Source organism: Magnolia sinica, chromosome 1 (assembly GCF_029962835.1).
Source record: "Magnolia sinica isolate HGM2019 chromosome 1, MsV1, whole genome shotgun sequence".
Taxonomy (NCBI): domain Eukaryota; kingdom Viridiplantae; phylum Streptophyta; class Magnoliopsida; order Magnoliales; family Magnoliaceae; genus Magnolia; species Magnolia sinica.
In genome coordinates, this window is record NC_080573.1 from 683,862 (window position 1) to 709,511 (window position 25,650).

General features: G+C 39.7%; 1 protein-coding gene across 3 annotated transcripts; it reads right to left on the reverse strand.

The window, feature by feature from the left end:
• Nucleotides 1-16,255: 16,255 nt before the first annotated feature.
• On the reverse strand, nt 16,256-22,590 carry LOC131230357 (uncharacterized). Of its 3 annotated transcripts, XM_058226273.1 has the most exons (7): nt 22,011-22,590; nt 19,991-20,131; nt 19,754-19,867; nt 19,471-19,644; nt 18,712-18,827; nt 16,703-16,784; nt 16,256-16,615 (listed from the first exon to the last, which is right to left on the reverse strand). In XM_058226273.1, exons 1-7 carry the CDS (start codon nt 22,548-22,550, stop codon nt 16,610-16,612), a joined length of 1,173 nt encoding a protein of 390 aa, XP_058082256.1. In that variant the 5' UTR covers nt 22,551-22,590; the 3' UTR covers nt 16,256-16,609. The 3 variants fall into 3 exon arrangements, with proteins under 3 accessions (XP_058082256.1, XP_058082329.1, XP_058082377.1); XM_058226346.1 differs by lacking the exons at nt 16,256-16,615; nt 16,703-16,784; nt 18,712-18,827 and adding an exon at nt 18,840-18,981; XM_058226394.1 differs by lacking the exons at nt 16,256-16,615; nt 16,703-16,784; nt 18,712-18,827 and adding an exon at nt 18,931-19,046.
• Between the last annotated feature and the right edge of the window lie 3,060 nt (nt 22,591-25,650).

The window sequence follows — 25,650 nt, forward strand, 5'->3', positions numbered from 1 at the left end:
TTCATATTGTTGAGCTCACTAATCCACATCCAACATTTAAACCACTAGAAAAAGCAGCAGCTAACTATAATCTAGATAAATCCAAAAAAGGCAAGTTGTGAGGCTCCTAGAAAAATTGTAAATAACAAGTACAACCATAATAATAATGATAATATGGTGATGTGATAATACCAACACCCGACATGTTCCATCCTATACATAGACGCATTGTCTAAAGTTGTATCCACTAATCAAATTAGCATACAATAAATTGCAAGCTTATCACTTAAGCCATTCCTAAAAATTTAAATTAAGTAAGATTAGCTCATCATTATCTCTTAAACTCCCGCTTTCAAACAAGCGATAAGGGTTGTGGCCACCAAAACCAAAGTGGAAATAACTGAAGCCTATCAAATCCATCCATCCATCTCCACCAAGAATACTGATTAAATAAATTTTGTTACAATTGGCATTGGCACGTCATTGATCTTCCACCGCCCATCGAGATCACATGATCATTGCTAGTGCACGAGTGTCACAAAAATCTACAATGAGATTGACCACCATGCATACGTTGGATTCTATATCATCATCATCTGGCTTTGGTGACAGATGTCAGTCAGCAGTTAATCCATATCATCACAGCCAGGTGATGGTGATCATACAGCATGCAAAAGATTCTTGTTAAAGAGGCCTATCCATGTACTTGCGCATGTGGTCATGATCTTGAAAACGCAAGCCCTCAAACCACACTCTGTATCGATTGTGACGGTTAAACTTGAAATAATCGATTCACATTCTCATCTTCCGTGCAACCAAACTCCATGGTACATGTGGTCCTGATGATCCCAGCTGTCGATTTAATTAAAATTGTCAATAGCCCAAATTAGAAGAGAAAAAGTCTGCGAATCGGATGCGATATTCATTTCAATAATAGTGGTTTAATTTGTAACATGGCCATGGGTCATCCATATATAAAAGGGCCCCACTAGTTGGACCGTCTGAATTCAATGACCAGAACGACACCCAAGTCTACTGCAGAGTCACAACGAACCATGACTTGTTGGTTAAGCGCAAAGAAAGGAAGAACTATTGTTTCACACGTGCAATAGGCACGTGCCTCGATTTATTTGATACGGAACTAAGGATTGCTTGTCAGAGATGGAAAACAACGTTCAACTGATTCGCGGGGGCCCCGGTCACGTGTGAATAGTCAGTCACGCATTCGGTGATTGATGAATTCGTTAAGGAAATATGGGGCCCTTTCCATGCCGTGTTTTGGCTTGTTTGGCTCCTTCAAGATTGCTATGCTGGGATTGGCCTGGCGTGCCAAACAGAGTCGGTGATTTGATCCCAATCCCAGGTATCTCAAGACAATCCACTGGCATCACCATCATTACATTTAAATCCCATCAAATCCCCCCTAATCCTTCAAATTTGCCTGGGACGTGTTTGGTTTGAGGGATTAGAAGGGATGGGAAAATTTAAAACCGGGATTGGCCGGGCGCGCCAAACAGACTGGATATAGCAATCCAGGGATATATCAATCCCAGAGATGGAAAACAACGTTCAACTGATTCGCCGGGGCCCCGGTCACGTGTGAATAGTCAGTCACGCATTCGGTGATTGATGAATTCGTTAAGGAAATATGGGGCCCTTTCCATGCCGTGTTTTGGCTTGTTTGGCTCCTTCAAGATTGCTATGCATTCACACGTGCCATCGTGGAAAACGTTCGTGCGTGACATCATGGAAATTCATCAGGATGCATGTACCGTCAGCACTTGGTTGGTTCACTGCATGTGTGTTGGATTTGGTCCAATCTCCAATGAATAGGTAAATTTGATTTTTGGTGGAGCAAGGACACATGATTACAGTGCCTTCTACCTGATGAACGCACGGATCTCTCAGACGTGTCCAGCCATGGCACATTTTCAGCAAAACTGCTGTTCATCTCACATGACCAATCCTAGCGTGTCTTGAAAAAATGTCCAAACATGAGCTATGTTCAAAGGCATTAAAATGCTAAATGGTAAGAAAAAGCAAGGAAAATGCAAGGAAGAAATGGAGCTTTCACCATTTCTTCCTATATACATTAAAAGTTTTCAAAGCTATTACAGTGAATATTTGTGGGACGCTATAATTTATGGGCCTAATTATCACAGTTTCTTAAAAGCTTTTCAAAGCTATTACTCAAAAGCAAGGAAGAAATGGAGCTTTCACCAAAAGTCTGGGGTACAACAACTGCATTAGTCTTCTTTGCAATATTTCACATGCAACTAATACAAGAGTGCCACGTTGCCATCAGCTTCAGTCAGCAAAAGCAATAATGCCCACTTGGGCTTTTCGATTCTCTCTTTTATAGCTTGAGTTTTGACTTTTGACAAACAAAAATGAGGTCATCTACTTACTTTCTATATACATTAAAAAAAATATAATAAATTTTTTTTAAAAAAAATCAGAAAACCTTTGAATGGTTGTCACATTTTCTCATTTAACTTAGATGTTGCTTCCTTATCCAAAAAGTCACATACATGTACCATATCCGAACCGATCATCGAATAGGACCTACTCTGAATGGGCCATATGCCAAAATTCAGATCATTTTGACGAAATGATCTTAAACCTTGACACAGAGATTATTTAATTAATTAACAAAAGGAAATAGAAAAAGGAGAAAAGTCGAGGCCCTCTAGCTGTTGGGATAACACGTGAAATTGGTTTTGGAAGAAGGTCGTCCTACAGAGACAGGGCAGCTTCACATGAGAGGGTTTATTGGAGGGAATATGATATTGTCGATCGAGCCAAATGAACTAACACATGTGGACCCATGTCTATAGCATAGCTAGACGTGGGAGCATGGTGACTTATCAATCTAGACAGTTCATTTAGTTTCTAGCTGCGGATGGAAAATTCGTCAGATGCTTTTAGCCATCTCATCAGTGCGTTTGAAAGAGATTGTATTGAATAAAATTAGTAAATGGTCAACATTGAACAAAAGAAAGGTAATAAAAGTGATAGATGAGATTTCACATGTAAATGAATATCAGGTGTATAGTAGATAAGACTGCACTGTATATAAATATCAAGGGGTATAGCACGTGTGATGCACGTGGAGTGTGGAGAGAGAGAAAGGCGGTGGGAGAGTGGAGTGTTCTGCAATAGTTGTTTCCTACACACTGCATAATTAAAACACCTACCATGGTCGACTAAGGGTAAAATCTAATCTGTTCATTAGGTTCTATACTCGAATGTAGATCTTGATATAAATAACCAGCTAGATGAACACCTCAGTTGTGCCATACCACATTGAACAGTGGGAATGAGATGCTGACCATACATTTGTGTGTGGGTTATTATGTTGTGTAGCTTAGATCCACTGTTACAATCGTTTGAATCATATGTCATGGATGACCCATTGTATGATTGGCTAAGATTCACCATTTGGATTGTACAAAACACATGCCATTAATGGACCACTACATTAGGGGCTTAGATTACCCATTCCAATGATTTACATCACATAACATGGATTATTGTCATATCATGAATGACCCACCATATAAATAAGTTCACTTAACTATTTGGATTGTTTAGATCACAAGCCATGAATAAAGCAATATATGAATGATGAATCCACAATACTTTTAATTGAAGTAAAATGCTATAAATGGCCTACCATTGAATGATTTGATTATTTGCTCACAAGGCCTACACTACAACTAGTTGAAATCCTATGTAAGATATATAATTGTTTTGTATTTGTATAAGGATAAAATGTGAATTTTTCTCGATAATAAAAATAGCAATGCATATTATAATCAGTTAAATTTAAAAATCAATACTTCTATTTATAGTCAAATTTGTTACAAGTTAACCTTAGGTGGTTCGTAACTTTATACCGAAAAGGAAATAGGTTATTAGAAAATGCCGAAAAGCAATAGGATTATTTGATGTGCTGCCAAAAGAGAGAGTTGTAAATGTTAAAAACTCCAATTGCTATTTGTTTCTCAAACTTACTCTTGAATTTGTCCTTTTTAACTGAGAAAATGCAAGTTGTAATGGCCTTCAAATATAAAAATGGCTACTTTTAAAAACTATTTTATATATTATAAAAAACCCGACTTAACTCTGTTGGGAGCCTTGCACAAAACCTTAGAATCTAGCCTCCCAAAAACAAACTAGAATTATGAGATAATAAAGCAATGAAAACAATCAAAGCATAAACCACACGATACAAGAGATTTTTACGTGGAAAACCCTTAGAGAGGTAAAAACTATGGAACCTCGTCCAGATCAATAATCCATTATAAAGTATAACGTTACAACCTTCTTCACTCACGCTGGAGTGGATACACAGTAAGAGAATAAAAGAAAAACGGAGAGATCTCACCGATTACGAGGATGTAGAAGCATTGAGATGTCGAGTATACAGTAGATCACCTCTACGAGCATAACCTCCATTCCACAAGATTCCTCTCTCTCTCTCTCTCTCTCTCTCTCTCTCTCTCTCTCTCACCTTTGATAGCCCTAAACCCTTTAGCAAACCCTTACAAAGCTTTAGGAAACTCTCTTGCATTGAGAAAAGCCCCAGGCACCCCTATTTATAGTTTAGGAAACTCCCTTTTGCACCCCTTGCAAAACTGCCACAGATTTTTGCAGTCCGCACGAGATCCGAACTCAAATCTGCGTAAGCTCGACTGGTCGTGCCGAGTCCTCGACCAGTCGAGTACATCCCACGACTGGTCGAGCACCTCGGAAATCAAAAACCACAACTCACTAGAAAACGAGTCGAGCCAGTGCACGACTAGTCGTGCACCAGCCCTCGACCAGTCGAGTGAAGCTCACAACCGGTCGAGCCTAGGGAAAAAAATCTTATCAAATCTCCCCCTTTTTGACACAGGAGAAATCCGTCATCTTCAAGCCAGCTCGGTTTCTACAAACTTCAAACTTGCCCTTGAGTAAAGCTTTGGTCGTCATGTCTGACCCATTATCGTCCATGTAGACTTTCTCAAGCTATAACACCTTTTGTTCCAAAGTATCCCTAATCCAGTGATACCAAATCTCCATGTGTTTCGACTTGGAGTGCTGACTTGGATTCTTGTTCAAGTGTATAACACTTTTACTATCGCAATAGACCACGTACTGCTCCTACTTTAGGCTAAGTTCTTGTAAGAATCTTTTTATCCAAAACATCTCTTTATATGCCTCTATGACTGCAATGTACTCGGCCTTTATCGTCGACAATGCTACGACCTTCTATAGCTTGCTCTGCCAAGAAATCGCTCCCCCTGCAAATGTGAACATGAACGCTAATGTCGACTTCCTAGAGTCTATGTCACCTGCCATATCTGCATTTGCCCTCTAACACAGGTTTTCCGTCACCATATCATAAGCTCAAACTGGATGAGCCTCTTAGATACCGCAGTATCTACTTCACCACTGCCCAATATTCTTTGTTAGGATTGATAAGATACCGACTGACAACACCAACCGTATATGCTATGTCTGAGTGTGTACATACTATAGCATACATCAAACTTCCTACAACTGATGCGTGGGGTATCCTCTGCATCTCTTCCACCTCTGCCTTCGTCTTGGGACACTGCCTGTCGCTCAATCAGAAGTGACTATCCAATGGAGTACTGACTGGCTTCGCTGCATTCATATTAAAACGCTATAAGACTTTCTCAGTATACCACTCTTGTGACAACCAAAGCTTCCTACTGCTTTTGTCACTGGTTATCTCCATTCCTAAGATCGATTTAGTCAAGTTCAAGTCTTTCATCGCAAATGACTTGCCTAATTCCTATTTCAGCTTGTCGATCTTCTTGATGTCTTTTTCCATTATGAACATGTCATCAACGTATAACAGCAGAACTAAGAAATCACCATCTAAGAATTTATGCGTGAACACACAGTGGTCCGACTCCATTCTGTCATACCTATATTGCAACATAAACGAGTCAAACTTCTTGTACCATTGTTATGGAGCTTATTTCAGCCCATACAAGCTCTTCCTCAGCCTACACACTATATGCTCTTTGCCCTTGACTTCGAACCCCTCTGGTTGGTGCATGTAGATCTCTTCTTCCAGGTCACCATGGAGAAAAACAGTTTTAACATCTAATTACTCTATCTCCAGATCCATGCTAACTGCCAACCCAAGCAACACCCGTATGGATGTCATCTTCACCACTAGTGAGAATATCTTCTCAAAATCTATGCCTTTCCTCTGACTAAACCCTTTCACCACAAGTTTGGCCTTGAACCTCGTCTGTGAATTTTTTTGCTCAGCCTTCTTTCTGAACACTCACCCACTTGTTACTCAAAGCTTTCTTACCCTTAGGCAATTTTACCATATCATAGGTGTGGTTCTTATGTAAGAATTTCATCTCCTCTTGCATTGCTTTTAACCACTCCCCCTTATACTCATCGGCTAGAACCTCAGAATAATCTTCTGTCTCTCCCCCATCAGTCAGCATAATGTACTCATGCGGCGAGTACCTCTTGGACGACTGTCTGTCCCTAGATGACCTCCTCACCTGTGGCTCAGCAGGTGGATCAAGTGAGAGCTGCTCCCCTGGTCCATCTTCTGAAGGAACTCCCTCGTCCTCTGCACCTTGCTGTACTCCCCCGTCATCAGGCACCACGAGAGGAATAACCAGATCCATGTCCACTAGCTCACCTGAACTAGGCTGGTTTTTCTCTAGCTTACCAATATCTTCTATATACTGATCTTCAAAGAAAACCACATCTCTGCTCCTGATGAGCTTCTTCTCGATTGAATCCCATAATCTGTAACCGAACTTTTCATCACTGTATCCCAAGAACACACACTGTCTGATCTTCATATCGAGTTTGGACCTCTTATCCTTTGGTACGTGAACAGATGCCCTACATCCAAACACCCTGAGATGACTGTATGATGGATCCTGTCCAATCTACATCTTCTCAAGTACTTCTCCATTCAATGGGGCTGATGGAGACCTATTTATCAAATATATTGTCGTGTGCATTATTTCTCCCTAGAACGTCTTGGGCAACTTCATATGGGATAACATGCATCTGATTCTCTCTACAATGGTGCAATTCATTCGCTCAGCTACACCATTATGCTGGGGGGTCTTGGGAACCATCTGTTCATGCCGTATACCTGGGGACTTACAATACTCATGAAAGTCACTGATGTATTCACCACCATTGTCAGTACGGATGTACTTCAATGATCTACCTGTCTCTCTCTCGACCATAGCATAAAATAATTTAAATACACCAAAGACCCCGTCCTTGGATTTCAAAGCATAAACCCAAACCCTCCTAGATGCATCATCTATAAAAGTAACAAAATACAATGCCCCACCCAGGTTTTGTCCTCATAGGACCACAAACATCAGAATAAACCAAATGTAATGCATGCACTTTATTAACATGAGAAGCAGTTTTAACAAATGAAACTCTATGTTGTTTCCCTAATAAACAATCAATACAGGTTTTGAAAGATATACCTGTCACGTCTGGAAGGAGTCGCTTCCTCGCTAGTATTTGAAGCCCTTTTTTCACTCATGTGGCCTAGACGCCTGTGCCACATGTTAATAGTTGAATCTTCCGCTGCGTTCAACCCACCCTTGCACACACTGACACTTGTCTTGTAAATGGTGCAACACTATTATTAATGTTTTGAGAGAGAGAGAGAGAGAGAGAGAGAGAGAGAGAGAGAGAGCATAAGCCCAACCCAATGCCATCCCAAGAGCTTAAGGTGCCCGGTCCCTAAACAACATGAGTCCTAGAGAACATAGTAGAAGGCGAAACAACAGTGAGATTCCTAAAGCAGAGATTGTTTCTTTCTTAGTATGACAGCAGGAGGAAGGTTACTTTCTTAGTATTTATTTATTTATTTTTTTAACATTTCCGTATTGTTCAAAATTTTCATCATTTCTAGCCTCCTGCCAAGCTTGGAAACATGAATGTTATTTAAAATGTTTGCTTTTTGCTTGAGCGTTTTCATTCACTGCTACTAGATTTACCATAAAGGTCACTCAATGCAGCTACAAGATCACTCAGCAGCTTGTTGCTGCATGGTTTCTCTTCACAATGAGACAATAATGTATATGAACTTTATTTACATTGGCTTTCTTTAATTCTCCATGTTGCCACTTTAAAAGGTTAACTATTCTTTGGATACATGAATTTTTATTGCAACAATACATATCAATCAAGGATGGGAATGGGCTGTTCAGCCTGGCCAGATACTTGAGTCTCATGGCCTAGCCTAACATGGGCTAGCATAGAAGACCCAAGATCGATTCCCATGAAAATTAATAAAATCCTTATTTTGCACTTGAATGTTCCTTATCCATCATATGAATGTGATGCCCCATTCATGGGGCTGATCCAATCTTCAGATAGGCCCCTTCATGAATTTGAAGGTTTTTGGGTGGTTTCCTATTGTTTTCTGTGTGGCCCACTTGGTAGTTGGATCAGCCGGATTCCTGCAGCCTTCCATTTCTTGGGGGATGACCTTGATAGACAGTTGAGGTTGATCCCATGACTACACCTCTGTGGGCTCCACACACCAGTTGCACAAACTTTTCATCTCAGCTGTTGTATGGAAGACATCCTCTAAAATATAACAAAAGGAACAAATAAGTAACAATCTATATTTGGAAAATTGAAAGGCTTAAAACTCGACTACGTACCTTTGATTTCATCGAGAAGGGGAAAAAAATTCCCAATTTGGTCACCAGCTTGGTCAAGACTCAGTTCTCCATGCCAAAACTAGAAAAGTCTCAACTCACCAAGACACTGCAATTTTTATCAACTGTATACATTCTATAGTCTTAGCATTCAAGAAGCCAAAAAATAAATAAATAAATAAATAAAACCTCAACTGAGCTCCTCGACTGGGCTCAGCAAAGTTCTGAGTCTGATTTTCCAGTTTCAAAACAATGAATTGAAGTGACATTAAATGTCCAAAAGATAGAGACCACAGTTCCGTATGGTTTTTTCCTTTTTCTTTCTTTTTATGATAAGGTTACCTGGGTTCGGGCCCAAGACCTCAATGTTGAAACACGCCCTATCTCCCATTGAGCTACAGACCGAACCATATGCTGATTTTATTAGAAAATGATTAAATATTCCTTTAATGAGTGACAGAAACATATATTCATCTGGAAATTGTACAGGAAAAATATTACTGGACAACAGGCCATTTTCTTCACCTTATCACTTGAAAAAGGCATGGTCCCCCTTGGAAAGTGATGGAACTGAGCTTGGTGTGCGACCTCCTCTGTCAGCCTCATGGGAGTTGTAGTCCTTGCTGTTTGGAAATAATGTGACACGGGAGCTTAAAGAGAAATTTCATTGAGCAAACAGAGGACTTCACATAGGCAGACTAAATCTCTTCGCCATCTCCATCTCACTAGATTGCTTAAGCAATCACATATATTGCATCACATGCAAATCCTACTTGTGTAGCTACAGTGCGGAAATAGTCTGATAAAAATGGTGCAAAGAAGTAAATTGCACCTCTCATTATGAACAGACATTCACCGACTACCTTTTTTATATTAAGCAAAAAACACCATCCAATAATGGCAGACATGGGTGCCAATGCAGGGGTATTTTCACACCGAGCTCGAGTGGGGTAGCCTATGGGATGCAGGGGCACACTCAGGATGGGCAGCCCGTGTGAGGCGGTGGCTCATGTGAGGCAGAACCCATGTGATTTGAGGCCGATGAGGGGGTGGAACCCATGGATTTGGGGCCCACAAGGAGGGTTTGGCCGAGGACCTAACCCATGGATGTGGGGCCTGGGCTATGAGATAAAGGGATTAATTCACCGTGCTCTATCAGTTCGAGCTTTTACATCAAGTGGTTAATTATCCTGTATCAAATTGGTATCAGAGCGAGAGGTCTCGTATTCAAAACTCCTCACCGAGGGTGATTAATGCAGGGCCATGTGATTTGGGGCCCACATGGGGGCGGACATCACTCATGCCTTTGCACTCCTATTATATCTCTTGAACCTAAAAGATAGACCCTTTTCTACTTCACCTTTCTTTCTGATGAAAGACCAATCCTTCTGAATATTTGAAAGGAGATTTACACAGAAGAGAATAGCAGCAGCTCCATGACAAGCAGAGAATGATGTAGGTTTTAGTAGAATGGGGATCGCCAATTACTAAACTTTGAAATCCAATGATATTATACTCATATTTGCTTAGGGCTTATTTGGGACAATAAACACTTGAGAACGGGTTTTAGATGGATTCAGACGAGAAAAATCCATGACACAAGTAACAATGCTCAATAAGAAGAGGTTGGCAGGCCTGACAAAAATCCTACAATTCCATCAGCTTGACATAACTCAGCAGAGGTTGGCAGGCCCGACAAAAAGAAATTTCTGGAATCTGAAAGCAATACTTAGACGTGTTCAACGTGAATAACCAAATTCCAATTGAAATGGCATATTTAGGAGGAATCAATGAAATTACATCAATTCAAATCCTGGATCCATGAAGAAAATGTGCCAGTCGTGTAGCCAGTAAACATGCATAAAAGGTAAACTAGCTACCACAGACAAAAGGAAAACCAGTCATTGAAACCATTCGAATCAATGGAAATTCAAACACACTGCTAGTAAGACAATATGGTTATTCCAAACACCAGCCATCGCATAAGCATGCCAGTCACCAGTGACGGTAACCCAGCATGTTTAATGTGTGCTATCATGTGGAGTTGTGTCAAACATTTGTCCTAAAGTTAAGTAGCAGAAGCTGAAGTGAAACATCAATAGATGAATGCATAAAAACCATGTGATCCCTATTGCTCTACAAATGATAATACACAGATCCATGTCAATGAGGCCAATGACAACAGGGAGGCTCAGATCAAATTGGAATTACACAAGGGTCTTATACTATGTATTAAATATCAAATGCAACATACATGATTTTGTATAAAAGTTTTTTCTATACACATCTGGTTGTAAAAGGTCATGTGCTATATTTTTGCAAGTTTCATTGTTCATAAAGATCCATTTCAATACCAAAAAGATGTCAATTCGTTTCATGGGGATTCTTGCTGCAAAACAACAACCAAGAATCTATGATGGAGGCTACACCCCTCTAGTCAAACTGTTGGAATTGAAATTTGAAAGGGATTTTCAACCAATTTGATACCAACAGCCCTTTTATGCTTTATCGATTGTTATCGAAACATGCCAGTTTATGTCAGCCATCTTCTAATACATTAGCAGCACATTACAATTTTTCTCTTTTCAATATATACTGCTTTGAGACTATCTCAAGATAATGTCAAGTTTTAAAAAGGTAAAATAAAAAGTAAAAAATAAAAAATAAAAAATTACATTGTTTATGTTAACCATTTTCTAATACATTAGCAGCATATTTCAATTTTTCTCTTTTCAATTTATAATGTTTTGAGACCATTTCAAGAGAATGGCACATTTTTAACAGACATTAAATTGTTTAGAAAAACTCATTGGGATTGAGGGCAAGGAACAACAAAACATTCTTAATGTATTTAAAAGAACTAAGAACGGTGAAACATTTTGGGAGTGAATGGTATTGATTCATGCAAGGCCATTTTGGTACTGAAAGGTCACTCTCTCCAAAAAAAAAAACAAACAAACAAAACAAAAACATTTGAAATCCTTACAGTATGAAAAAATTATGTGTTTCTCAAAACATTTCAATACCAATTAAATATAGTGATTTTTGCAACAATGTTTTTTTTCTTAAAAATCATCCAGGGCCAAAAGGTTTAAAACATTGTTAAAAAGGTGCAGAAGGGCTTCTTCTTCTTCTTCTCTTTGCTTTAAAAGCTCTGAGTTTCTAAGGAATTTCCATTTAAAAATCATACCAATGATACATTTCGACACTAAAGACTGTATTGGAATTTGTCAGCAATAAAAACAATACTTTTCCATGGATATCTGAATCCCGATACATTCATTTGTTTCATTTGCTGAACAATGGCTATCATGAACATGATCAGGCCTCTTCCCGATCATTTTCCCCTAGTAGGTGGTTTCCTGATCTCGCACATATGGCCCATCCCCTGTACACAACTGCGCACGTGCCTACCTGACATGTGTGAGATCCAAACTGTCCATCAGATCAGGCCCAATATGTAGCTCCCACACCTCGAGAACTGGCCAGTCGACTCATCAAACCTGTGGCTAGAAATAGTAGATGGAATTTATTTTGGCTCTGTTGATGTTGTATCTTGTGGGCCATGCGATGCATGGCTTGGTCTACATTTGCGACCAGATCTCCCATAATGGATTGTCTGGATGTTCCACATCTGTGCCACAGTGGATATTCCCAATGTGAAATGGAAATTTTCTCGATACAAAATCTCAAAATAGATGATAGAAAATCAGCAAAAGGAACAGATAAATTATAAAATTATATTAAAAAAATGCACGATCGATAATATCATATCTAGAGAGAGAGAACCATCTCATTCTATTACAGGATTCTTAGAATTATAAGAAAAAATAAATAAAGAAAATACAAATCTCATTCAAAGATTAAGGTTCCCAAATGCATCCGTTCACCATATCCAAACTTCAGAAACTTTTACAGAAGATAGATTGAAGAAAAAGGAAAATGACAGAATCACCTCGTTCTGTTACTATAGCAAAACCGAGTTCCGTCCCTCTCTCTCTCGCTGTGAATCACAACCTCCATTCAGATCTTGGATGATAATGGTAACCGGATCAGATGCCGACCATCTTGAAGAGGAAGAATAAGAGGAAGCAGAAGAAGATAAGGAGGAAAATGTAGTCGACGAGAACGAAGAAGGTCGTGGATCCATGATTCCTCTTCTTCCTCGTTTCCTCCAACAGTACCAGCTTCGCCATTGCGCGATCGAGGAAGTGCGATGAAGATTTTCGGAAGCTTTTCTTATATTCCGATTGAGGTGGATGTGAAGGGCGGGATTCCCTACCCTCCTCGCTTTGACGAACTCACTCTACAAACGACCTTTCTTTGTAAAATGCTTCTGGATCCATCCGATAAATAGTAGGACGTAAAACCCCCGAGTTTTATTTCAAATCAAAGCGGCACCCAGTTTCGAAAATCCCACCTTAAAAAAAAGATGGTAACGTTTGCTCATGATATGTACCTAACGTGTCGAATGTACAATTTGCTGTGGTACCGGGCAGACGTAGGGGCGCAGACGTAGGGGCCATGTGATGCATGCATGAAATACTGCATCAGATGTTTCAACATATCCAAGGTCTAAAATCAGGCTGCTCTGTGAATCAAGTGGGCCACACCACAAGGAATAAGTTGAGAGGAAACATTCACCCTTGATTTTCAGGGACGGGCAACCGTCTTGTGTATATGGAATACGGTTCATTGAGAAACTCATGGCTTGGACAAAATGTTAACCAAAAAATCAGACTGTTTGCCCATTAAGGTGGGCCCACGATCAAATCAATGTGGGTGTCCCCTCTAACATTTTTTGTGTTGCGGCCTAACTGAGTCTTGGATCAGGCTGATTTTTAAGTGCCTTGGGCTGGAAATTAGTAAGAGCCATGAACATTGAATGTGGGGGCATTGCTATGTCCTTTACAAACGCTCAATTTCATGCCCGTGCAATGTGGGTCTCATGGGATGAATGATTCAGATGGCCTATCGCTCGTTGAGGCCGGCTTTGGAAAGATTTGAGGGGGAGGGATAGATAGAGAAGGGGCATATGTGAAATTAAATAAAATCATTGACGTTTTCCAGGGTTGGTCCTGCGCCGTTTCTCTTACACGGGATGGTTGATGAATGAAAGTAATGATGAGGATTATTTTTGCCTCAACTCTATTACCCAGGGGCTATTTGGTTCCTACTCCAAAGCTTTTCCTACAACCCTTCCTAGTACTCTGCTACTGCATAGTGTCATGTGGCTAGTGGTCGGTTCTGTGGACCCCACCATGACGTATATGTTTTATCCTCGCCGTCCATCTATTTTGAAATGTAATTTTAGGGCTTGAACCCAAAAATGAGTTAGATATAAATCTCAGGTGGACCACACCATGGGAAAACAGTAGTGATTGAATTTCACCATTACAAACCTCCTAGGGCCAACTGTAATGGTGATTTGACATCTAACCTGTTGATCAGGTCATAAAGACTTGGATGAAAGGAAAAGATATATATCAACTTGATCTAAAACTTTTGTGCCCCTAAGAAGTTTTTTATGGTCGTTCAATCAACACTGTACAGTCCACTAAGATTTGGATCATACCACAGAATGACCTGAAAGAATGTGTGGACAGCATGGGTGAAACACATACATCATGGTGGGGCCCACAGAGCAACAACAGCCGGTGGCAGGGTTAGTAGCCGATCCGTTTTCATACGCGCTATGGACGGCATAACAGGATCTACATTTTTCACGTCTTACAGCCGGTGGCAGGGTTAGTAGCCGATCCGTTTTCATACGCGCTATGGACGGCATAACAGGATCTACATTTTTCACGTCTCCTCTGTCCTTTTATTTTTAACACACGCACACACTGACGCGGGTGGAATTTCACCACCTATGGGTACTCGAACCCTTGACCGGGTGTTGAAACTCCTGAGAGTCCAGCACCCGGGCAAGAGTAAGAACCCATAGGTCCTCTCTGTCAAATATGAAGTGGTATGGCCTCAAAGTCATGGGTTTACGGGACAATCACTGGCATCCTCATTATTAGGGTGCGCTAATTCCATCCCACCTGGGTTCGAGTACCCATCAGTGGTGAAATCCCACGGCGTGCGTGTGTGGGGTGTGTGTGCGTGTATAAGCGTGTGTGTGAGGTGTGCGTGCGTGTGTAAAAAATAATAATAATTCCATCCCACCTAAACTTATCTTATCCCATGCACCAAAATTCCCGAAACGGATTGGCTACTCCCCCTGCCACCAGCCCACTGGCTGGTGGTCGGTGCTCTGTGGGCCCCACCATGATGTACGTGTTTCATCCATTTTTACATATCATTTTAGGGCTTTATATAAAAAATGATAGGTATATAAATCTTATGTGGACCACACCATGGGAAAACAAGTGATTGGATATCCACCATTAAAATCCTCCTAAGGCCTACTGTACTGTTTATTTGACATCCAATCTTTGATTAGGTCATACAGGCCTAGATGAAGGGAAAAAACAAATATCAGCTTGATCGAACACTTTTATGGCCCCCAAAAGGTTTTTAATGGTCAAAGCTCATTCAACAAAGTTTCCTGTAATGTGGTCCACTTGAGATTGGTCTATATCTCATTTTTGGTCTCATACCATAAAATGATCTGGAAAAATAGATGGACAGCATGGATGAAACACTTACATCATTATGGGACCCACAGAGCACCAACCACCAGCCATTGGCTGGTGGCAGGGGGAGCAGCCAATCCGTTTCTCAAAATTCCATCCCACCTAAACATATCTAATCCCATGCGCCAAAATTCTATCCCACCTTAACCTATCTAATCCCATGCACTAAACACCCCCCTGTAGCACCACAACTCTGTAGGTCTAACATCAGGTTCTATCCTCCATTCTCTCAAATCACAACTCAGGTGGGCCACACCACAAGGAATAATGTGGATTCCCAACCTCAGGTTTGTGTGTATATTTGATCAAACCCGTTAATCAGGTGTAAATCGACAGGACCAATGGACAATACAAAATTCAGCCTGATTCAAAGTCAAGCAAGCCACACCACATGAAATTAGGGGTTTTAAGAGCAATTTTACATTGTTCCTGTTATTGTGTCCCATGAGAATTTTCTATCTGGCTGATTTTTTGTATATACTACTAAAATAAGGTTTCTCACCTTATGATGGATGGAGTGGATTTACATATATGACATGTTGGGCCCCACAGAGATTATTTTTTAGGAGCCCTGCTATTATGCATCATGTCATTGAAGCTCCATTAACCACTACTATATTTCTTTGCTTTCGTACTATAAATTTTGTTTTTGCTTCATAAAAGCACACAGACAAAGGATACTGAGGAGTGGTTTTTTTTTTTTTTTTTTTCACACACAAACACACTCACACCGTGGTGGGATTTCACCACCTATGGGAACTCGAACCCTTAACCAGGTGTTGAAACTCTTGAGAGTCTACCACCAGAGTAAGAGCAAGGACCCGGATACTGGGGAGTGTTGTGGAATCGACCTTAACCTAATTTGCCCCGAGTTTTACTCCACATGAAATAATGATGACAGTTAAGAGTAACTGCAAAGACCCAACAATATCATCAGAAGGATAAAACAGAAGAGGTTGATTTTGATTGCTAGAAGGTCTTGAAAAATGATAATAAATACGTCACACAATAAATGTTTCTAGAAACTTTCAAATTACATTTGATCTTCGTGCTGCTGGATTAGACTTCACTGCCTTAGATCAAAGAAAAATTATGCTTGTTTGATACACAGGATAGAAGAGGAAGGAGATAGTTTTCCATTGCGCCCAGGTCACTTCAGAAGGCATTTGACAAAACGTAAGCTGTTGGTGCATTCATTCCTTTCAACCAACCATTGATTGGTTGCCAAAGGAGGTTTTACATATTTACAACAGCACATGGACAAGCTACTCTTCTTTGAACATGTGGGTACTGCATCTATTCCTGATAATAGATCCAAGCAAGAAGTGTTAACATTCCATAGTGTCACTTGGTGTGCTCATAAGAAATACCATGTGATGCTTTTGATACCTCAGGGCCAATCAATGGAGACTCGGTGTTCATCTCAGATGGCGCCTCTGAACTCCTTGCCTCTGATTTCTCATTTGAATAACTAGCAATGAGAAGGAAATTAGAATAAATAAATTATTTTTTAGATACTACAGGTGAAACCTGGACATGGATGACTTTCCTTGGTTAGATATGTAACAAGGACACTCCACTTTCTTAAAATAATAATAATATTAATAATAATAAAAAAAAAAAATGCCATGGACACCTAAGTCAAGCACCCGCCGGTTGGCCTTTCAGTATATGAGAAGTAAAATTCATATGATAATACATTTTCAATATATCATCATATCTGTATGGACATGTCAGCTCGTTGGCCTTTTCATGGTCCCTGCATTTGACTCATGTCCATGTTAAACACCACAATGTGTCCATTTCAAATCTGCATAGGTAGTTAGACCAAGTGAAGACTTTCCAGACATGGTGGCAGGAGGAAACCTGACACCTTGAGATGTCCATATGAAAACACGATTATATTGAAAGGTATACTGATCTAAAAATATTGGTTTGTATGAAGTACAGAAAAGTGCATCTTTATGCATAGCATGCATTAAAACTACATAAATGGGATACAAGTAGAACTGAAATTCAATCTAACGTTTTGTTCTAATCAGTGTTTTAAATAGCAGTAGCGTGTTGCGTAGCGTTCAACCCTCCGTAGCGTGTAGCGAAATTGCGTAGCGTAAGCTACAAAATACTTCTATTTATTATTATTATTATTTTTTTAAAAATATGATAAATATTATCAGCCACATAATTCCATGCAAAATCTCTCTTTTTTTCTTCAAACATACTTCTCTCTTTAGTTCACTACTTAACCAAAAAAAAAAAACGCATCACAAACAAATCAGTGAATCACAAAAATCAACATTAACTTGTGAAAAATAATATAGTGGTTCCCACATAGACCACACAATAAAAAACAATGCATACATACGCACACCACAGTGGGCCCACTATAGAAAACAATATAAATCCACCCCTTCACGCAACTCAGTGGGCCCCATGTGAGCCACGCCATAAAAAACAATGCACATCCATGCATACGCACACCATAGTGGGCCCCACGTGGGTCATACCACAGAAAAAAATCTATATCTACAGAGATATTGAAAAAAAAAAAAAAAATTTATAAAGAACAAAAAAGCACACAGTAACCGGCATTTTAAAAGGGAAAAAAAAAAAGAGAAAAAACTCAAAATACCAAGTTATTTTCATTGTACATCGAAAAAATTCAAAAAAAGGAGCGTGCGTACCTATTTTTGTCTCAAGATGAGATTGAATTGATGAAATATGCAAAAGTTGAAGCTCCATAGCCCATCGCAACCAGAATAGGGGAAATCCGATTTCTCCGTTATTTCTTCTCCATTGTTGATGAAACTGCACCAAATGGAGCTCCTTGTAGTCTCCAACAATCGGCCAAAGAAGCCCCTTCGAAGGGCCTTTCGATCGCAAGATTGAAGAGGGGGGAGAGGAAGCAGCGTCGGTTTAGGGCCGGCTGTCGAATACACTGTTCGAAATGGCTTTTTTTTTTTTTTTTAACTTACTTACTGCTGTGGTGTGAGTTCACCACTATTTACGGCAGTGAAAAAACAAAAAACAAAAAAATAATAAAAAAATTACCACAGGTAGCGCGCGCTACCTGCGATACGCGCTACGCGTTCGTAGCATACGCTACGACCCCTGTAGCGTGCGCTACAGGGGATTTATGCTACTGTACACGCTACCTAGCGTTTTTCGAGCGTTACGCTACTCAAAACACTGGTTCTAATAGATGGGCCACCGAGTTTTACAAGCTAGAAGCTCAACCAGAGGTCTTATCTAGTTAAGCAGACCCAATGATCTTACAACGGTCAATTGGTTAGCCAAGTTATCAAAAACTGGTCCTTTTAAATAAACCAATGCATTATTGGATGTTGACAGCTTAAATTTTGGATAGGTGCAGACAGTAGAGGTGTGTTGAAGCTTACGTTGAGAGGATGGTAACCCAGACAAGCTCCACACAATCGACCCAAAGAAGCCTTTGTTCGACTGGTATTACACCATAGGTGATCAGGTGAGCAAAAGGCCAAAGCTTCCACCCTGCCTATCAACCAAATGAGATTCAAATACCCTGTTAAATACAACACAGGTGCTAACAAATCAATCATGTCAATAAAAGACTTCAAGTTGCCAATAAGTAAAAGAGAGCGCCGATGTTCAAAGATTCACTTGTTGATACAAGCAGAGCGCCAATAAACCTGCATCTGACCGGACTTTGACTGTCTAGTTGAAATTACTTAAAAAGTCAATCGATTGATTTGACCTGTTCATAGTAATATTAGCACATAGAAAGTGGGGGAAAAAAATGTAGAAGGTGAAATCAGAAATTAGAAGATTGACATACAAACTGATTCCATATTTTTAAACTTCTAAACATAAATTCAAACAGATAAGTCAGTTAGTGCGTGGTCATCTCATTCTCTATCAGTTCCAATAATTTGTGTTGAGAGACATGAATGTCAACATGACAGACAACCCACATGGCAAATCAAGAAACAATACTCTTTTCCTTTGATTGTAAAAGAAAAATGAGTCACAGCTTTGCAAAATGAATTTTTCACATAAATTGCTACCAAGTTGCAGTTCAAGGAGTTGTGAGCTTGAGTTCACAGAAGCCCGATTCTTCAAAAGGTCTAAAACAACAACCATAACAGAAAATGATACAAAGAGGGAGAATGGTTGCTTACTGTTAGCATGGGAAAAAATGTTGCCTTCAGTTCGCTAAAGATATTGGCGGGCGATTCAAAACGCAAGAAGCCCAAAAGAACAAAGTAGATGCTGTTCCAAACAGCTGACCACACAGTTTGGTCAAACAAAACTTTAGCTGGCACTACCCACCAATCATGAAAAGGAAAAAGAGCCTGGAAAGAACATGTTGAAATTTCAGTCTTCTAAATAAAAACTAAAGATGTGATAGTGATGCTTTGAACACTAAATAAAAATACTAACAAAAGTTCCAATGATAGTCACCTCACAGAAACGGTAGTAATAATGAGAAAGAGACCCATGAAGAGAAAACCCAACAAGGCCAGATCTTAACATGCGAGCCCGATCGTATTCAAAAAGTGGTTTGCCTTCATAGCACTGTGATCAGTAGGACATAAGCAAACAATGTGTACAAAATCAAATGCCAGAGAAATAAAGTTCATCTTTTAAGCACCATCACTAACAAATTGCAATCTGCAATAGCTTACATCCACAATTTACCTGTGCGATCCAATCCCCTAGTGAGTAAACCACCCCACTTATCATCATCTTGGCTAGAACAGGATTTGCTTTAAGAGCTTCTTCATAAGCACTCCAATTATGCTGGGGTGCATATCTTAGTATCTCATAGAGTGTCCATCCCTGAGAAGGAAAAGAGAATATGTGCCAAAACTCCATAATAATCATTTCAAAATTAAGTTCCATTGCTAATTTCATCCTATATTGAATCTGATACTATCATCATTAATATTAGCACTAAAATCAGAATCATTCGCTTATGTTAAGCTCAAAAAACTACATACCTTCTAATCTAAGTTTTCAATGTGGGTACAAAACACACGCTATAAACTCTATTGCAAGAACCAGAAACTGCATTTCTCTCCAAGTAAAAATAACATTGGATAATGGAAAATACTATTATAAAATTGTCGGGCATATGGAGAAATTCATAAATCATAATTAAACATCAAAGTTATCATATAAACTAGTTTGCTCTAAATTCATTAAAAATTCAATCTTTATATTGCAAAAGTAATACATGAAGAATTATAAGATATGCTATGTCAAATGGCACAACTAGGATACATTGGCGTAGTAGTACAATGATCGATCAAGTGCCACTCTCCCAATGTTCACATGCCCCAAAATTAGCACTATGGCTGCTTGACCAATCATCGGCACAGTTTTAACTTTTACATACCGATTTCACATTGCGACTTGGCTGGAGACAGAAACAAGTACAACTAATTACGAATCAGTTGCAGTCATTCTAACCATGTCTAGTTTCGGAGTGTAACACAGAGTGACTCATTTTGTTCTACGCCGACACTGAGTTGACTCAATTTCAAACGATATTTAAAATCATGAATGGCTAGTGGTCTTTTGTATTGGTGCAACTACAAAGAGCGTACCTTGACAGTCCTTACTGGTTGCTCGTTAATGAGGACATCAGAGCATTGTTCAAGGTCTACCAAACGAGGAGGATATCATCACCAGTTTCCATCTGGATGGATGACCACTTCGTGGGCCCGAGTAGCCCGTTTTGAAGACCCCACATGCATTTGATGCATCTTCGAAGACCCTACACTAGAAAGATGCATGTGGGCTGCATTCGTGAGGAGTCTGGACTATTGGATTGAGTGCAACCGTTGGATCGTGTACGATGGGCCTTTGGACCACTCTTGATCATGGCCTATCTTGATCGTGGACCACCCCATTGGCCACGAATAGTCTAGGATAGTTAGATTTATTTCTTTTGAGTAGTTTTTTGTCATTTATTTTGTTATTTTTATATTATTTTATGTTTTACTTGAGATAGGTTTTTTTTTTTTTTTTTTTTTTTTTTGTAAAAATCTCTTTCTGAAACTATAAATCCATGTGATTTGGAGCTTGGGTGTGGTGTGATTCAATTCCTCATTCAACAGAGGTGTGAGTCTTCCCATCTCTCATCTTCTTTCTCTGGCGAGCATTGAGATGAGCTTTACCCAATGAGTGCTTTTTAATGAATTTCTCTGAACTATCTCAGGCGTGAATACCCAATTACAGGATATAAACCATTTACAGGCTATCCAAACACTGTAAATGATTTACGTGAATCATTTACAGCTTAAAGCCAAACAGACAGGCTGTAAATTATTTACAACTTAAACCATTTACAGGCATCCCAATGACCCCTTAGGTGCAAATGAGCAAATTGTAATTATCTTATTACTTACGTTGAAGGACTCTGCTCCAAATTGCAATTACATTACTTTCAATTTGGATTCGAAAGGAATCTGACCGCAAGTTGAGGGCTCCTTCCTAAGTATGGATTCTGAGTAAAGTAACTACAATTTGAACATGTCAAATAAACTGAGCCAGTTAGTGCAATTCAAACCAGTATTGCATCCAAATGCAGAATGAAACTACAAATTGCAAAATAAGAAAATCTGAATTCCAGTAAAAATGCCCAAAACCCATTCAATAAACAGAATTCACTCCAAACAATATTAGAATAGAAAACCCAGATAGAATTACTCACATGCCAGTAATCCCGGTCAATGGTGATCAACTTGGTGATTGCAAAAGTGCCAGCAGCGAGCACAATCACCGCATTGATCATCTGATCAATCAACCGATCAACATCCACCACTTCTCCCTCCGCGCCCAAAGGACCCAAAGACGAAGAAGAGAAACCCGGAATATCCACGACTACTCCGCTTTCGAACGAGAGCCGGCCCTCGTTCGAAAACCCGCCGACTAGATTCGACCTCTTAACTTCCTCTTCTCTCTCGATGCGGACCACGGCATCGTTCTGTTGATCCGTCAAATCAGTGCTTTGCACGGGGATCACGTCGAGATCATCAGCGGTGGATCCAATCTTCCAAGTTCTCTTTTTAGAGCTGAAAAGATGGGATTTTGAAGCGTTGTGGTGTTTACAGCAGCTTGGGAGAGAGGATCCTGAGAGACCATTTACGCGAATTCGAGCCTTTGATGAGAATTCGAAGTTGGGTTTTGTACCTGACGTGGGTCTTGAGATGTGGAGGAATCGTTGGGGTGTGATGCTGCTTATAGACGCCATTGCTGATGAATCTGTGTGTGTGTGAGAGAGAGACCGGGTAGAGATGGCTTGAGTAGGGTTTTTTTTTTTTTTTTTTTTGATGTTCTTCTTCCTTCGAGGGTTGGTAAGCCCAAACGCGTGTAGAATCGCCAATCTACACGCAATCACGTATGGCGATCACGCACGCGTGTGTGAGATCTGAGTTTTCGTCAAGTAGACACATGGATTAGATCTCATGTATGAGAAAATTCAGGCTGTTTTATCCCCAAGGATGAAGATCATCTAGCGCAAAAATCAGTTAAGTCCACTCATCAGGTGGGCCACATGTGTACTTTGCATAAGATTAGCGGTAGTAAATTGTCTTCTATGATGAGGTCCGTCTGATGACTGGCGCACCTTTATTTTTTTTCCCGGGCGTTTTTCACGATGGGAACAATCTTTCAGGTTGGTTGGATGTCATTCACCCATGACAAGTTGCTAATCACTAGCCAGATGGAGGATAGCTTTACCGTCCAACTAGTTGTGTACGAAACCTCGTTATAAGCAACCTTTAAAGAAAGAAAAATGTGAGGATAATGAACGTTGACCGTCGAATCGGTGAGAGGCTAGACTTACAGCACACGTTGCATTTGCTGTATTGATAGTCATCTAATCCCTACGGTAGTATGGCTATGATAATCAGACCAGATCATTCAGGGCTTGTTTGGATACCAACAAATAAGTTAGCTTTTCTACTTACAACAGTAGATAGTAGATAAGTGACTTATTTCAAATATGTAAATTTAGTTTATGATTAATTATAAGTAACTTTTATTTATTTATAATTATTTAACCACTTTAGTTAATTCTTTTAGTTTTTTTACTTTTCATAAATTGCCAAAGAGAGGAGGCATCAGGGAAGCTAATAAATATTTTGCATACCAAACATACTAATACATGTGATAAGTAGCTTAAGTAACAAAATATCAAAATGATCCCTTATTAGGCCCAATGTTGTTGAGTTAGGTCTAAATTAAATTTTGCACTGATTTCATTTTTAGCCGCTTTTAATTTCAAATAAAAGTAAGATAAAAATTTTGGCACTCTAGATCAGTGTGATGACTGATATGCAGCAGGTGGTGACATTAAACCGCAGGCATAAATCGGGTCGGGCTCATTTAATTTTCTCTTCGCATGTAACCCACATAGTAGTATAAATAACAAGAAGAGACATTGTAACAAGGCTTTTTGAGCTTGATGGTGGTGATTGTATGACATCCATAATATACATTTAGGGTCTAGTTAGACAGTGGTATTAAGTTGTATTAAATGGATTTGCATTACTAATCTCACTTTTAAATTCGGAATGACATGTGTGGAAGGAGTGTGAGATGTGATTTCTAATTCCATGGATGATGGATTTTTACTTCATTTGGGCTCAAGTTACATTAAATGGAATTGCATTACTAATCTCACTTTTAAATTCGGAATGGCGTGTGTGGAAGGAGTATGAGATGGGATTTCTAGCTCTATGGATGATGGATTTTTTACTTCATCCCGGCTCAATCGAACTGCAATTTGAAAGTAAATCCTGAGATTTACTTTTTAATGTATACAATCCAAACCGTGTTAGAAAATATGGAATACAAGCAATTCAAAGATAATACTTTACACATGCATTTATTATAACTTTTATAATTTCATATACCTTAATCTCACCTAATGCAGCTGGCCAAATAGGCTCTTATTTTGTTAACACAAAATTGAGGTGATCCTAAAGGTCGGGAAAGCTACAGTGCTAAAATATGTAAAGATAAAAGACCTAACATTGAAATTATTCTGAACTCGATTCTTCCTCTCTAGTTTATCCACATGCATATAGCACGTGCCTGACCCCCACTTTCTTTGTGCCAGCTTTTCCATCGTTTACAGGCATTACGCGTACGTTAGGGAATATGTGGATGGCATGAAGCTTACATCCACAACTTGTGGTGCAATCAATTTTAAAAAATAAAATAAAAGTATAAATAACAATGACCCACTATTCATCACCGACGCCTCATGTGGGAGCCCACGTCATCGCAACAAGTCCAATTTAAATCCCATTTGAGTGCCACTTTTTAAAGAGCCCAAGGATGGCTGGAGATATCCAGAGCTTCAATGGGTCCCATCTAAGCCATACTTTTCCAAGCCAGGTCCATTTGTCAGGCTCCCGTAATGGGCACATGTTCGGTTTGTCATGAACTGCTTGTGGATGTCCAAAAGAATTGTCAATGCCGCCTAAAATTTCTGAGAATTTTGGATTTTGCATTGTTTTCTTTGTATAGACAGAAGGCGTGGATTGATGTGAGCCATTCGCTTATTCCTGTGCTTGTTTGTGGTTGGTGATTTCTCTTACTTGCATGCTTTCATCTAGCAATGGGAATTGTCGTGTAATATTGTAGTTGATTAGATGGACCATTTGTGATAGGCACCATATTCTTAATATTCCAAATCCCAACGATGGATTTACTTTCAAAGGGCGCAACTCAAAAAAATTAATCCAAGCCATCCAATCGCCTATAATTTTCCACCAAAGACACATCACATGGTCGACCACTAGATTGACGGTCCTAATCACCTTTAACGTCTGCCAAATGGAAGGGCACGCAGATTGCGTCCTACCCCCGGGCTCTGTGGGTCCCACCGTGATGTAAGTGTTTTATCCACGCCGTTCATCACTTTTCTCAGATCATTTTAGGGTTTTTTGCTAAAAATGAGGCAGGTCCACAGCTCCAGCGGACCACACCAAAGGAAGTTGCAGTGGTAATGACACCCACCGTTGAAACCTTTCTAAGGGCAACCGTGATGGTTTTTTTACCATCCAACCTATTTATAAGGTCATGTAGACGTGGATGAAATGAAAACACAAATATCAACTTGATCCGAAACTTCTCCAGCTCCCAAGAAGTTTTTAATGGTGGACGTTCAATCCCCACTTCATGGTTCCCTTAAGCCTCAGACATGTCTCATGTTTTTTTATAATATCTTAAAATGATCTGACAAAAACGATGAACAGAGTGGATAAAACACTTACGTTACGGTGGGCCCCACAAAGCCCTGCTGGGACGGATTACCGTTCGGGCTGGGGTAGGACACAATC

Coding starts and splice junctions, on each gene's coding strand:
- LOC131230357 (XM_058226273.1), bottom strand. CDS start 22,550: ATGGCGTCTATAAGCAGCATCACACCCCAACGATTCCTCCACATCTCA. Junction 20,132..22,010: donor TTGACCGGGATTACTGGCAT/GTGAGTAATTCT, acceptor TTTCCTTCTCAG/GGATGGACACTCTATGAGAT. Junction 19,645..19,753: donor ATTACTACCGTTTCTGTGAG/GTGACTATCATT, acceptor TGTTCTTTCCAG/GCTCTTTTTCCTTTTCATGA.